The sequence below is a fragment of the Colossoma macropomum genome, unplaced genomic scaffold, assembly GCF_904425465.1.
Source record: "Colossoma macropomum unplaced genomic scaffold, Colossoma_macropomum, whole genome shotgun sequence".
Lineage (NCBI taxonomy): Eukaryota > Metazoa > Chordata > Actinopteri > Characiformes > Serrasalmidae > Colossoma > Colossoma macropomum.
Genome location: NW_023494786.1, coordinates 18,521,850 through 18,537,585, shown reverse-complemented (window position 1 = coordinate 18,537,585; position 15,736 = coordinate 18,521,850). Strand labels below are relative to the sequence as shown.

At 36.7% G+C, this 15,736-nt stretch overlaps 2 protein-coding genes and 1 pseudogene across 2 annotated transcripts; all 3 read right to left on the bottom strand.

The window, feature by feature from the left end:
• Positions 1-665: 665 nt before the first annotated feature.
• On the bottom strand, positions 666-1,619 carry LOC118826255 (olfactory receptor 1468-like). Its single transcript, XM_036597177.1, has one exon. The coding sequence runs from the start codon at positions 1,617-1,619 to the stop codon at positions 666-668; it is 954 nt and encodes a 317-aa protein (XP_036453070.1).
• A 6,711-nt stretch (positions 1,620-8,330) lies between these two features.
• LOC118826249 lies at positions 8,331-9,279 on the bottom strand (annotated as a pseudogene).
• A 3,211-nt stretch (positions 9,280-12,490) lies between these two features.
• On the bottom strand, positions 12,491-13,882 carry LOC118827712 (olfactory receptor 4S1-like). The gene has a single exon (XM_036599153.1). The coding sequence runs from the start codon at positions 13,880-13,882 to the stop codon at positions 12,935-12,937; it is 948 nt and encodes a 315-aa protein (XP_036455046.1). The 3' UTR covers positions 12,491-12,934.
• Between the last annotated feature and the right edge of the window lie 1,854 nt (positions 13,883-15,736).

Below are 15,736 nucleotides of genomic sequence, written 5' to 3'. Positions count from 1 at the left end.
GGGGCAGACACACAGACATATACATTCACATCTAAGGGCTGTTTAGCATCTGCAGTTCGCCTAGCTGCATGTCTTTGGACTGTGAAAGGAAACCCATGCAGACACGGGGAGAACACGCAATCTCCACACAGAAAGAACCTTTCACTCAGCTAGGGAATCAAACCCAGGCACTTCTGGCTCTGAGGGGCACCAGTACTACCCACTGTGCCACCAAGCCAGCCATTGCACGTTTTTTAGATTCTTTTTTTCAATATGTTAAACTCAGTGAGCGTGTGTCATATTCAAGTCTACAGATCTTTGTAGAGGATGTATTAATTAATGTCACTTGGAGAATCAACCAGATACATTATTTACAATACATCATTTTTTGGTCAACATTTATTTCATGTTCATATAGTGGCTTGCAAAAGTTCAGCACCCTCTGGTTAACATGCACATGTGAATTTCTAAGAACACAAAATTAATCTGCAACTCTTTATTTCTTAAAGCATAATTACACATTTTTTTACACATTTAAAATGAACAACCTTAGAATTATTCATTAGGTCATTTGTGATGCAGCACAACTTGTAGTCTTATAATGGTAGTTTCAGAGTTCAGCATCTCTATACACACTTCATAAATTCTTTTTAAAAACTTTGTAAAAAAATAAAAATCCACAGGTTCTACCCTTGGTGTGCTACTGATGTAAGAAAATTAATTTTATGGCTGTACATTTTTACAAACCGGCTGCGAAACTGTGCCATCCTTATTCCATATATGATTGGGTTTAGGAGAGGAGGCACAACAAGAAACTCCATTCCCAAGATGTTACGCAGAGACTGCAGTCCCTGACCTTGTCCATAGCGAGCACACAAAGCATCAGACAGCAAAGAAATAATGTAATTAATGAGGGTGATTAAATGAGGCAGACAAGTCTGCATGAATTTAACCCGCTCTGTCTTAGAACGCAGAGAAGCCCTGATAATGCAAAAATATGAGACAGTGATAAATACAGATTGGGAAAAGTGAGAAAATATTAGAATATACCCATAGACATTGTTCAGAGTGACATCTATGCAGGAAAGCTTAACAACATCCCAGTTAAAGCAGTAGGTCTTCTCAATGACGTTACCACACAGAGGTAGTCGAGCTGCCAGTGCAACCCCAATAATTGTTTCTAGAAAGGAGAAGAACCAGGTAAAAACCAGCAAATTTACCACCTTCTGGGGTGTCATGATGCTGTGATAATCCAAAGGTTTACAAATGGCTACATATCTGTCATATGCCATGACTGTGAGACATGTGAATTCACAGAAAGCGTACCAGAAAACCATGACTATTTGTAAGAGGCACCCTCTGTATGAGATAACATAAGAGTCTGTAAAAAGATCAGCAAGAATCTTTGGATAGAAAGCAGAAGCACCACATAGTCCATTTACATACAAATTGCATATAAACAGGTACATGGGTTCATGAAGCATTTTTTCCAGAATGATTGTGATAATCAGAGTCAGATTCACAAACAGAGTCACAATATAAACAACAAGACCAAACGCAAAGTAAATGTGCTTGTTTGTCCTTGAGTCATTCAGTCCACGAAGCACAAACATGAACTCTGTAGAAGAATTTTCCATCATTTCTTCTCAGTACTTTTGAATTCAAAAGCAAATGTCAGAGTTTTAAAAAGTCTTGAAAGTGTCATTTCTTAGAAGAAAAATCAGAAGTCAGAATCCAAAATCAGAGTCAAACATCTTTATGTGACTTAAAATGTCCGGAGTGGTGTTGTCCGTTCCTTAGCCAGCAAATTTCTACACCTGGTGTTCTTACTTATATACAGATATTTGTCTGTACGGAGTCTGACATATGTTTACAAATGATGATGTTAGAAAAATCTCTGAGGATACAGCACTGAACAGCTCACCAAGTGAGTTTATACCTCCTCAGTCCACTTTAAATTAACCTTTTGTTATTGAACATGTTCTCTGCTGCATACTTTCTGAACTCTACCTGGACTTTTGCATGAATGGCTCCTAAAATATAAGAGATTTGTTATAATATTTTTATATAATAATAATGAAGAGACTTTTAACATATGCACTAATTTACATTACTAAATCTAAAATGAACAAATGGTTGAAACAGTTGAGGTCATTGATGAAAAAAGTCAGAAAACATTAAATAAGCTATGTTACATATTACATAGATTTATATGCCTATATAAATAACATCTCTGAAATACAGGAAATTTTTCGTTTTTTGCTTAAGTCTGTGCTCCTGATGATAATATCAAGGCCGTGATCCTCGTGTCCTCAGATGGCACTGCATTAAAAACAAACACGATTCTGTAGTGGAAATCACTGCATGGGCCCAGAAACACTTTGACTGTCTGTCAACACAGTTAGTCGCTGCCTCCAAAAATACAAGTTAAAACTCTACCATGCAAAGAAGAAACCATATACAAACAAGATCCAGAAATGCCACCGCCTGAGCTCATTTAAGTCATGGAAATCATGGATGCCGCAAAGAGGGACCATCTGGCTTATTATCAGCACACAGTTCAAAAGCCAGCATTCATAATAGTATAGGGGAGCACATAGCATGGGTGACTTGCACATCTGTGAAGTCACCATTAAGGCTGAACGATATATACAGGTTTTGGAGCAACATGTGCTGCCATCCAGACATCATCTTTTTCAGGGAACGCCTTTTTTTTTTAGCAAGACAATGCCAAACCACATTCTGCACGTATGACAACAGAATGACTCCGAAGTAAGAATCCAGGTGCTTTTTTACTGTTTTCAATTAAATATAGGGTTTAAATGATTTGCACATCATTGCATTCTGTTATTATTCACATTTTGCACAGCGTCCCAACTTTTTTGAAAACAGGGTTGTAGATCCACTTCAATGATTAATAGTTCACAAGGTGTTCTTTTCCTCAAATGCTGCTCTTTTTTCTGCAAACATAACTTTGATGATTTTAGCTCATGAGTTCAATTTTTACATGTTTTGCATAATTCAGACTTTGACTTTATGAGGAAGCCGCTGGTAAGGTTTCCTTGTGATGGCTTTTCCATGCAAGCAACACTGTACAGTAGAATAGTGCACCACCCTGCTTGTGTCAGCTGAACCTTTCTGCAGGCCCTTTACTGTCCTACGGAGGTTTGCTTTGCCTTTCTGGCAAGCATACAGGCGGATATCTTTTTATAGCCTTACCCTGCTTTGTAGAGGTCAATTAGCTTCACTTTCAGGGCCTCATCTAGCCTTTTAGAGGAGTCCATGGTTGTTGAGTGTTAGCACACAGCTGGAAGAGTCAGATAATTTATTACACACTGCAACTGTCATTAGTTGACAATTTCTATAGGCAATTCTTGACCTAAATAACCAGCCCTAAAGTGTCAATTAAGGCCGAACTAGTTCTGAGACATTGCAACTGGAAGGATATACAAACTTTTACCTTTTTTTTCTATTTTTTAAGTGAAACAAATATAATGTAACTGTGCTTTAACATTTGGTGGTGTAGTGAATGAATATGCAAAGTATGCACTTGCATATAGGCCCATGCTTTGAGGGGCCTGTGAATTGCTTTGGCTTCTTGTGTTTTCAGTGCATAATAGCCTCCGGTTCTGCAGTGCAGTTCCCAAGCCCCACTTCACCTCGTCTTGCTCTTCTTTTTGGAGCCCATGTCACGAGCTTAGAGCATTCACACAGACTGCTCGAGCAGCATGGCTGAGTGTCCCAGAAGCGACGTGGAATCGAGTTTATAGGTGCGCCATGCAGAAAAGTATGGTGATATAAACTATGAAAACCAATGAAAATGGAAGAATAAAACAATGAAAATACCAAAACATTCCAGAATCCAACAGTTCCACATTCCACAGTTCATGGCTATTATCAAACAAAATACTAGTTAAACGTTTCATGCACCATACACATTTTCTGGTAGATCTACAGGCTTAGAACGATTGTCTACAAGTCATAAAACTGTCAAAGGAAGTTTGGAACATGGTAAAAAACATACTTGCAAGACTGCAATATATATACACGTTGTAGTTTTTATCTACAACGTTCTAGTTTTTACCCATATCCAAGCCAAAACAGATAAAAAAGCTCTGGATTTTTCTGTAAGGTAAACCAAACACATTAAACAAAGACATTTCATAAATTGTTTTAGTCAATTACAGTGACATTTCAGTGATGTTTGCACTATCATGCAGTAAAATCTATAAACCATTATGATAATGACTTTGCCACTGTGCTGATTTTGTGTTACTATGGCTGGTCTTTCTAGGCTTGTCTCACGATTGTTGTATTAGGTCCAAAAGCTTTGCATACAGGCCCAGGGATAATTTGTTACATCACAATACATATTGATATATGTATATGTGAATATTCATACATTGAATAGATCAATACAGATTAATGCAATGTATATTGCATCTGTTAAACACTCATACAGAAAGTTAATTCGTTAATTTACCTTTATAAAATATGATAATGTTGAGGGTACAAAGTTTTCTTATGTAGGTCTGTCGATTTTATTTTTCATGTTTAATTGGTTGGTTTGTTTATTCACTGGGATGACACATTTGTTTTAACCTTACATCCTGATCCCCATTTTCCTTAAAATCCACATTCTATTGAGGTTGAGGTTAACCTTAGTTTCTTTGGTCAAATCCTTCACTGCCAAATGCTCACAGCAAATGACATAATGTCTCTTTGCAGGCAGAGGGAGACAAAGTCATGATTAATGTGCCTTTGTTGGTGTGCAATTAGTGCAAAACAATATATGATATACACATATTACATATTTACAAAAAATTCTACTCAGTTTGCAGAGCCTCATCATGCCTTTTGTGATTTTCAAGGACTTATTGAGCCCACATTGCAGGCTAAATGCAGTCTGACTTGTGGAGGAAAAAAATTGACGTATATAAGACCTATCGCAGTGAGCTCAGTAGTTAAATGTTTTCTTGCAATAAAAAAAAAATACGCAATGGACCACATGCAAAATGCAATTTATTTAATACTTTGATATATAACACAGATTATGCTGATTCTTACCATGCTGAATTTATTCTTACTGAATTACTTACTCTCTTCTTAGCATATGGCATGTGATTTTAGGACTTCCCTCATTAATCCAGCTATACCTACAAAATAATGGTCAGTAAAACAGTGTTTCATTATGAAATGCAATACAGGTAACACCACAAGTATGCACATTGGCTTAAAATGCACACAGGGTGTTCATGCAGGACAGACTCCTTCTTTACAGACATGGGTTTCTGCCTCTCTACTCATGGGCCCTCACAAGAAGAAGGGCGACAGAGACCAATGGCTTAATTTCATGCAGCTATTGAATAAATGTACTTCCTACATCATAAAATCTAAAGCAGATTTTTTTTTCCCTTTAGATATTTTCAAATTCATCTTCAAACTTCTTCAAATTCTGGAAGACAGTTCATTTGCTCAAAAACAAATCAATGCCTATTCCAACTCATATTGTTATTGATGATCAACAGATTTCTGATCAGAGCGAGCTCTGCTAAGCACTTAATAGTCACTTTGCAGCTGCTGGACAATTATTTGATAATAGTAATATGGAAGCACCTCTCAGTGAAATTGATACACCCTCTGATGTGAGACAGGCACAATTTACCCTTCTCTTCTTGTATAGTAGCTAAAGCCCTTAACACCAGCAACACTAAAAAAAGTACAGGAGAGGATAGTTCAGTTTTTCTGAGGCTTGTGATTATTTCAGAACACATTACATATATTTTAATCTATCTATTTTATTCCCATCTGGAAAACAGCACATGTAATTCCATTTCACAAAGGAGATAATGCCTCAGATCTTAATATAGATAGACCCATCTCAAAATTGTCATGCATAGCCAAAGTCTTAGAAACTTTAGTGAATGATCAACTTAAGACATTTCTCCATGTCTTGACATTTCTTGTCAACCCAATCTGGTTTAGAGAAAAGCATAGCACAATCTCTGCTGCTGCTCTCATCTTAGACGATAAGTGTCATCAATAGAAAGAAGTATTGTTCAGTAATTTTCTTTGACTAAAAGCTCTAAAGCCGTTGATTATTCCCTATTTTAAAAAGTCTACAAAATATTGTTTTTGACCACAGGGATGGACTAGAAATGATCTCCGATAGACAGCAATGTGTGGCCTTGGGACAAAGCTACTAAAATCAGAGCTACTACCAGTAACTAAGGGAGTCCCTCAAGGTTCGCTCCTCAGACCAATATTGTTTAATGTCTATATTAATGATATCGCCACCTCAGTTGTCATATGCAAAGTACATTTACATGCTGATGATCACCATCTTGACTATATTGGTGCTGCAGTGGAAAAACTGCAGCATTCTTTTAATGCCCTACAATTGGCTTTTTACAATCATAAACTAGTCTTAAATGTTGAGAAAACTACATTTATGCTGTTTACCAGAGCCTCTAACATTGATTTTAACACTTAAAATCACAAGCCTGAAGGGATCTAACATTGAAAGAGTTAGTGAGTACAAATACCTTGGCATATGGCTAGAAGACAAATGCACTTTTAAATATCATGTTAACAAGCTTACACATAAACTGAAGCAAAAGCTTGGTTTCCTGTATCGAAACAAAGTACTTCCTTCATATTTTTTAAGATTGTTGCAATTTTTTTTTTTTTTTTACTATTTAATGTATTATTATGAGTATTATTATTGCTTTTTTCAGCGTTTTACATGTTTTTACAATCCATTTTTTTTCAACCTCTGTGTATGGGCTTGGCCACATTGTAAATGAGGGTGAGTTCAAATAAAGGTTGATTGATTGATTATCAATTGAACTGTGTAAGAATTCTAGCTTGAGACCCCACAAGTAATACAGTAAGTACAGTAATTACATTAGTTAGTTAATATGTATATGTACATAATTATATATGTATAGTAATATAGTAATAATGATAACAAGATATATTACAATAACATACAACCTCTGTCCAGCTGGTGGCGGCCTTCGGTCTGGCTTGCGTAGATCATTCATATTGCAGATGGCTCACATGTCACATCACATTTAATTGTAAAGAATTGTGGGTAGAGTGGCTGGACTGTCAGCCAAAAATTGGGATTGTCTTTGGAAAATCTGAAGATCTCTTCTAATCTTTTTTTTTATTATTAAAATTTCTGCATAATTAAATAATTGAGATAATTCAGTGGTTTATTGTGAAATGCTCTGTTATACTCACATAAGTAATCCTAGACTAAAAATAATTGCCAATGCTGATTCCCCACTGGCACCACACATGTATTATTTATCTTTAATTCAAATTTCCATAAGTGGTAGTATTTTAGGTATCATCTGCTGTTTCCTGTATGACCAAATGTCTAGCCAACCATTGAACTATATCTTAAAATCACAAAAAAGCATAGAATAAATAAAAACCATTTGATGAAAGTAAACTTAAGCAAAAGTAAAAGAGGAAAGAGGCCATATTAGGCCTCGTGATGAAAAAGAATAAAAAGAAAAATGTGTTTTTCATATAATTTTATTTCTTTAAATCTTTATTTCAAAATCAGGTTGAACAACTATGTAACTTCAGCATTAGCAACTGAGGACACAGCAGACAGGGTAAAATCACTGTAATCTACAGCATGATGTTCAGTGATGCAACTAAAGAAGCTGCAAAATTTTATCTGTCATTTTGGTCAGACTAATAATATCAATATACATATATCAATACCGTTCTACATTTTTAGACATCTTAAGCTTAACACAAAAGAATTATAAATGTTGATTATGGGTTTAACAATATAATTCACTATAGCCTATGATTAAATATCATACTGGGTTCATGATTTATTACTGTTGCGATATTTCAAGCAAAATTCAAATGAAGGAAAATGACTATAATAATGTTGTTGCACAACTTGCTAATGACAGTAAAGCTGGTGGGCAGGAGGACTGCCGGAGTGAGTTGTTGGTGCTGATCATTTGTAAGCTTTGATTTTCAAACAATGAGGTTGCATTCAATTGCAATTAATAGAATGTCCGTTCCCCACAATGCATTGTCATCACAATGTTTTCACAATGTTCACATTGTTATACCCCTAATGTTGATGCTTATTCTTCCATCCAGGTTATATCACATATGCCAGACGTAAATGTTTAATTCTAAGGTCTGGAAACTCCCAGAGAAAACTGCTCTTTAGTAGTGGACACCTCCACTGCTGTATTCATATCTGAAATGCAGCTGTGTCATGCCATTCATATCAGATCTGTTCTTGTCTGAAGAAATTGATATCAAGGTTCCTCTACAGGACCTGCATTAAGACAACAATCTGTCTAGAATCAATTTAAGCTCTGTTCCACTGCTTTGAGTCTGTAACTGTACAGTTGCATAAACCGGAAACGTATCTGATTCATTTTTAACCCGTATATGATGGGGTTTAGGAGAGGAGGCACAACAAGAAACTCTATTCCCAAGATGTTGCGCAGAGCTTGCAGTTCCTGACCTTTGCCATAGCGAGCACACAAAACATCAAATAACACAGAAATGGTGAAGTTCATGAGGGTGATTAAATGTGGCAGACAAGTCTGCATGAATTTAACTCGCTCTGTCTTGGACTTCAACACAGCCCTGATGATGCAAATGTATGAAATAATTATGAAACACAGCTTGAAAAACCTGAAAAAACATTACAATGTATCCATAAACATTGTTCACAGTGACATCTGTGCAGGAAAGCTTAACAACATCCCAGTTAAAGCAGTAAAGCTTGTCAATGTCATTACCACATAAAGGTGTTTGCACTGTCAGTACAGTTGCAACAGATACCTGTAGTAAGGAAAATAGCCAGATAAAAACCAGCAAATTTACCACTGTCTTGTATGTCATAATGTTGTGATATTCTAAAGGCTTACAAATGGCTACATATCGGTCATATGCCATGGCTGTTAAACATGTGAATTCACAGAAAAGATAACAGTAAATTATGTACATTTGTGCAATACACCCTGTATATGAAATAACATTAGAGTCTGAAAAAAGATCAGCAAGAATCTTTGGATAGAAAGCAGAAGCACCACATATTCCATTCACATACAAATTGCATATAAACAGATACATGGGTTCATGAAGTGTTTTTTCCAGAATGATTGTGATAATTAGAGTCAGATTCACAAACAGAGTCACAATATAAACAACAAGACCAAACGCAAAGTAAATGTGTTTGTTTGTCCTTGAGTCATTCAGTCCATGAAGCACAAACATGAACTCTTTAGAGGAATTGTCCAGCATTTTCTTAGTACATTTGAATACAAAAATTGATGTCACGCTTTTAAATGGTCTTAAAAGCATAATTGTCCTGACCTAAACTAGCATAAAATAAGAACCACCTGACTGATTTACAGCAACGTCTGTACAGTTTTCTGTTCTTGACATACAGTGTCCACAGCAGGCTGATAGCAACTGATTGGACATTGTAAGTGGTGCGGTGTGTCCCTAGCCAGTCACTTTCTATGCCTGGCATCATTGCTTATATAGATATTTGGAGTCTGACAAGTGATGTTTACAACTAATTTTAATATAAGATAAAGACAACACAAGTAAACAAAAAATTCAGCTTTTAAATGATCATTCCATTCACTCAAGATAAAGATTTATTTAAAACCTATATCACCTATGTAAAAAAAGTTATTGCCCCCAAAACATAATAACTGGTTGTGCCACCCTTGGCAGTAACAACTGCAATCAAATGTTTGTGATAACTTACGATGAGTCATCGCTGTGGAGGATTTTTTTCTTTCTCTCTTCTTTGCAGAAATGTTTTAATTTAACCTGCCACAGCATCTCAATGGGATTCAAGTCAGGACTTTGACTCGGCTACTCCAAAACCTTAATTTTCTTTTTTTTTGAGCCATTTGCTTTAGCTTTATATTACAAACTGACTGGCGGACATTCTCCTTCAGGATTTTCTCATAGAGAGCAGAATTCATGGGTCCATCAGTTACGACATCCAGGTCCTGCAGAAGCAAAGCCACCCCAGACCATTACACAACCACCACCATATTTGACTGATGGTATGATGCTCTTATGGTGGAATGCAGTGCTAGCTTTGTAGCAAAAGTTCCACCTTCGACTCTGTAGGCCGCAGAATATTATCCCAAAAGTCTTGGGGGTCACCTAGATGTTTTTGGCGAATGTGAGAAGAATCTTTGTGTTCTATTTGGTCAGCGGTGGTTTGTGCCTTGTAATTCTCCCATGGATGCCATTTTTGCCCAGTGTCTTTCTTATTGTGGAATCGTGTACATTGACCTTAAAGGGGAGCTCCACCGATTTCACAAAATTACTCAATCATTCAATGGTTTAGATGTAAACAAAATCACTCAGAGTGGTTCAGTGTGAAATGCACCTTTCTAGAGAAATTTACAGAGTCAAAATTGAGAACCAGATGTCTGAAGCATTTAATGGCTCTAAAAGCTACATCCCATTAAGTTATTATACAAAATGGTTATGAATGTGTTGCTTGATACCCGAGACATTGTTTTGCGATAGTTTTGTAATAAAGTTTTGGCATAATTGTATTTTATATATAAACTATTACTCCAGAATCACTTCCGTGTTTCCTCTCAAAACCACATTCTCACCTGAGATCAATGCGCATGAACGGAGGTCTGTTTCTAAAATGTCATAGAGCCATATCGATTTGAACCAGAATACACAAATGAGTTGCTGAGGCTTGAAGAAGAGAGATCAAAAAAGGAAGAGAGAGACTGATCTCACCGGGGCTGAAGCAGAACAACCCAGGGCGAATGGAGACTGGTGGTGTCAAAAACAAACTATGTGCTACTCTGTTTACCAGTTTATGAGGTAGGAGAGCGAGGCAGATAGTTATTTTATTGTGTGGCCCACTTTAGACAGTCTGTTGTAAGCTAACGGCTAACACTGATATGTGTACGGTGGCTAACAATGACTAATTTATTTCACTCACAAATGTTTCTCACCTTGATTCCAGTTTCTGTAGTGGAAAATACAACAGAGGCCACAGCAGATTTCTTTAGCAGCCCACATTTGAAGAAATCTGCTTTGCATTTTTTTTTACTGGTCTTGAGTAAGTTAGTCTTTGTCAGTGAAGTTGTTCGACTTTGGTATTTATGTGTAGCTTCAAAACAAGTAGCCACAACTTTAGGATTTCTGGTACTTGTAACGGCAACTGAAAAAAATGCACCGAACTGTGTTTCTCCATTTATTTTTGCATCCTGGTACGGCGCAGTTCACCACCACTCTGAACAATAAACCAGCAAGATCTATTGCAGCTCCTCTGATGAATAACGTTACTCACATCAGCTGTGAGTTTTGTTGACACTGTGTAATGCCGTCAATCCAAACAACACAAAAGGTGGAGAGGTACATGCAGGGCATTGTAAGGAACAAACAGTACCCAAAGAAAACATCAATTTTGAACTTAGCACTGTTTTACCATTATCAGCGTGATTTATAAAAAAATTAAGACACATTTAAGTTCACTGATCATTTTGGATGGCAGATAAAATTATAATATTTGTAGTGTAGACATAACAGTGTGGTTCCTAGTACTAAAATGGTGAACAATTTCGACGTGGTAAATTTCTCTAGAAAGGCACATTTTACACCTAACCACTCTGAATGATTTTGTTCATATCTAAACCGTTGAATGATTAAGTCATTTTTGCAAAATCGGTGGAGTTCCCCTGAAACTGAGGCAAGTGAGGCCAGCAGTTCTTTAGATGTTCGTCTGGGTTCTTGAGTTACCTCCTGGATGAGTCATTAATGTGCTCTTGGTGAAATTTAGGTGGGCCAGTGACTCCTGGGAAGGTTTTGACTAATCTTAGACTAAAAATAATTGCCAATGCTGATTCCCCACTGGCACCACACATTTAATATTTATCTTTAATTCAAATTTCCATAAGTGGTAGTATTTTAGGTATCATCTGCTGTTTCCTGTATGACCAAATGTCTAGCCAACCATTGAACTATATCTCAAAATCACAAAAAAGCATAGAATAAATAAAAACCATTTGATGAAAGTAAACTTAAGCAAAAGTAAAAGAGGAAAGAGGCCATATTAGGCCTCATGATGAAAAAGAATAAAAAGAAAAATGTGTTTTTCATATAATTTTATTTCTTTAAATCTTTATTTCAAAATCAGGTTGAACAACTATGTAACTTCAGCATTAGCAACTGAGGACACAGCATGATGTTCAGTGATGCAACTAAAGAAGCTGCAAAATTTTATTTTGGTCAGATTAATAATATATATATGATATATATATATATATATATATATATATATATATATATATATATACATACATTTTTGGACATCTTAAGCTTAACACAAAAGAATTATAAATGTTGATTATGGGTTTAACAATATGATTAAATATAGCCTATGATTAAATATCATACTGGGTTCATGATTTATTACTGTTGCAATATTTCAAGCAAAATTCAAATGAAGGAAAATGACTATAATAATGTTGTTGCACAACTTGCTAATGACAGTAAAGCTGGTGGGCAGGAGGACTGCCGGAGTGAGTTGTTGGTGCTGATCATTTGTAAGCTTTGATTTTCAAACAATGAGGTTGCATTCAATTGCAATTAATAGAATGTCCGTTCCCCACAATGCATTGTCATCACAATGTTTTCACAATGTTCACATTGTTATACCCCTAATGTTGATGCTTATTCTTCCATCCAGGTTATATCACATATGCCAGACGTAAATGTTTAATTCTAAGGTCTGGAAACTCCCAGAGAAAACTGCTCTTTAGTAGTGGACACCTCCACTGCTGTATTCATATCTGAAATGCAGCTGTGTCATGCCATTCATATCAGATCTGTTCTTGTCTGAAGAAATTGATATCAAGGTTCCTCTACAGGACCTGCATTAAGAAAAACAATCTGTCTAGAATCAATTTAAGCTCTGTTCCACTGCTTTGAGTCTGTAACTGTACAGTTGCATAAACCGGAAACGTATCTGATTCATTTTTAACCCGTATATGATGGGGTTTAGGAGAGGAGGCACAACAAGAAACTCTGTTCCCAAGATGTTGCGCAGAGCTTGCAGTTCCTGACCTTTGCCATAGCGAGCACACAAAACATCAAATAACACAGAAATGGTGAAGTTCATGAGGGTGATTAAATGTGGCAGACAAGTCTGCATGAATTTAACTCGCTCTGTCTTGGACTTCAACGCAGCCCTGATGATGCAAATGTATGAAATAATTATGAACACAGCTTGAAAAACCTGAAAAAACATTACAATGTACCCATATATATTGTGCACAGTGACATCTGTGCAGGAAAGCTTAACAACATCCCAGTTAAAGCAGTAAAGCTTGTCAATGTCATTACCACATAAAGGTGTTTGCACTGTCAGTACAGTTGCAACAGATACCTGTAGTAAGGAAAATAGCCAGATAAAAACCAGCAAATTTACCACTGTCTTGTATGTCATAATGTTGTGATATTCTAAAGGCTTACAAATGGCTACATATCGGTCATATGCCATGGCTGTTAAACATGTGAATTCACAGAAAAGATAACAGTAAATGATGTACATTTGTAACAGGCACCCTGTATATGAAATAACATGAGAGTCTGAAAAAAGATCAGCAAGAATCTTTGGATAGAAAGCAGAAGCACCACATATTCCATTCACATACAAATTGCATATAAACAGATACATGGGTTCATGAAGTGTTTTTTCCAGAATGATTGTGATAATTAGAGTCAGATTCACAAACAGAGTCACAATATAAACAACAAGACCAAACGCAAAGTAAATGTGTTTGTTTGTCCTTGAGTCATTCAGTCCATGAAGCACAAACATGAACTCTTTAGAGGAATTGTCCAGCATTTTCTTAGTACATTTGAATACAAAAATTGATGTCACGCTTTTAAATGGTCTTAAAAGCATAATTGTCCTGACCTAAACTAGCATAAAATAAGAACCACCTGACTGATTTACAGCAACGTCTGTACAGTTTTCTGTTCTTGACATACAGTGTCCACAGCAGGCTGATAGCAACTGATTGGACATTGTAAGTGGTGCGGTGTGTCCCTAGCCAGTCACTTTCTATGCCTGGCATCATTGCTTATATAGATATTTGGAGTCTGACAAGTGATGTTTACAACTAATTTTAATATAAGATAAAGACAACACAAGTAAACAAAAAATTCAGCTTTTAAATGATCATTCCATTCACTCAAGATAAAGATTTATTTAAAACCTATATCACCTATGTAAAAAAAGTTATTGCCCCCAAAACATAATAACTGGTTGTGCCACCCTTGGCAGTAACAACTGCAATCAAATGTTTGTGATAACTTACGATGAGTCATCGCTGTGGAGGATTTTTTTCTTTCTCTCTTCTTTGCAGAAATGTTTTAATTTAACCTGCCACAGCATCTCAATGGGATTCAAGTCAGGACTTTGACTCGGCTACTCCAAAACCTTAATTTTCTTTTTTTTTGAGCCATTTGCTTTAGCTTTATATTACAAACTGACTGGCGGACATTCTCCTTCAGGATTTTCTCATAGAGAGCAGAATTCATGGGTCCATCAGTTACGACATCCAGGTCCTGCAGAAGCAAAGCCACCCCAGACCATTACACAACCACCACCATATTTGACTGATGGTATGATGCTCTTATGGTGGAATGCAGTGCTAGCTTTACATCAAATGTAGCAAAAGTTCCACCTTCGACTCTGTAGGCCGCAGAATATTATCCCAAAAGTCTTGGGGGTCACCTAGATGTTTTTTGGCGAATGTGAGAAGAACCTTTGTGTTCTATTTGGTCAGCGGTGGTTGTGCCTTGTAATTCTCCCATGGATGCCATTTTTGCCCAGTGTCTTTCTTATTGTGGAATCGTGTACATTGACCTTAAAGGGGAGCTCCACCGATTTCACAAAATTACTCAATCATTCAATGGTTTAGATGTAAACAAAATCACTCAGAGTGGTTCAGTGTGAAATGCACCTTTCTAGAGAAATTTACAGAGTCAAAATTGAGAACCAGATGTCTGAAGCATTTAATGGCTCTAAAAGCTACATCCCATTAAGTTATTATACAAAATGGTTATGAATGTGTTGCTTGATACCCGAGACATTGTTTTGCGATAGTTTTGTAATAAAGTTTTGGCATAATTGTATTTCATATAATGGAATTATGACATAACTAAAGTTTGAGGAAAGACCACGCCTAAACTCCTCCTTCCCAATTTCAGCTTCCTATTAATACCAGTCCTTCACTCCTCCTACTCGTGACGAAATTTCACACCCCTCCTCCTCCCCTTCTCCTCCACCTTGTCCACGCCTGCACTTGATCTTTGATAGGGGGGTCGGCCTTCTCGTGATCCACAGAAGCCGTTCTGAACTCCAGCCCAAAATTTCCTCAGAGTTCCCCTCCTCTCATTATCTCACTTACCAAGGCATGGTCTGCATTCGCAAATAAACTATTACTCCAGAATCACTTCTGCGTTTCCTCTCAAAACCACATTCTCAACTGAGATCAATGCGCATGAACGGAGGTCTGTTTCTAAAATGTCATAGAGCCATATCGATTTGAACCAGAATACACAAATGAGTTGCTGAGGCTTGAAGAAGAGAGATCAAAAAAGGAAGAGAGAGACTGATCTCACCGGGGCTGAAGCAGAACAACCCAGGGCGAATGGAGACTGGTGGTGTCAACAACAAACTATGTGCTACTCT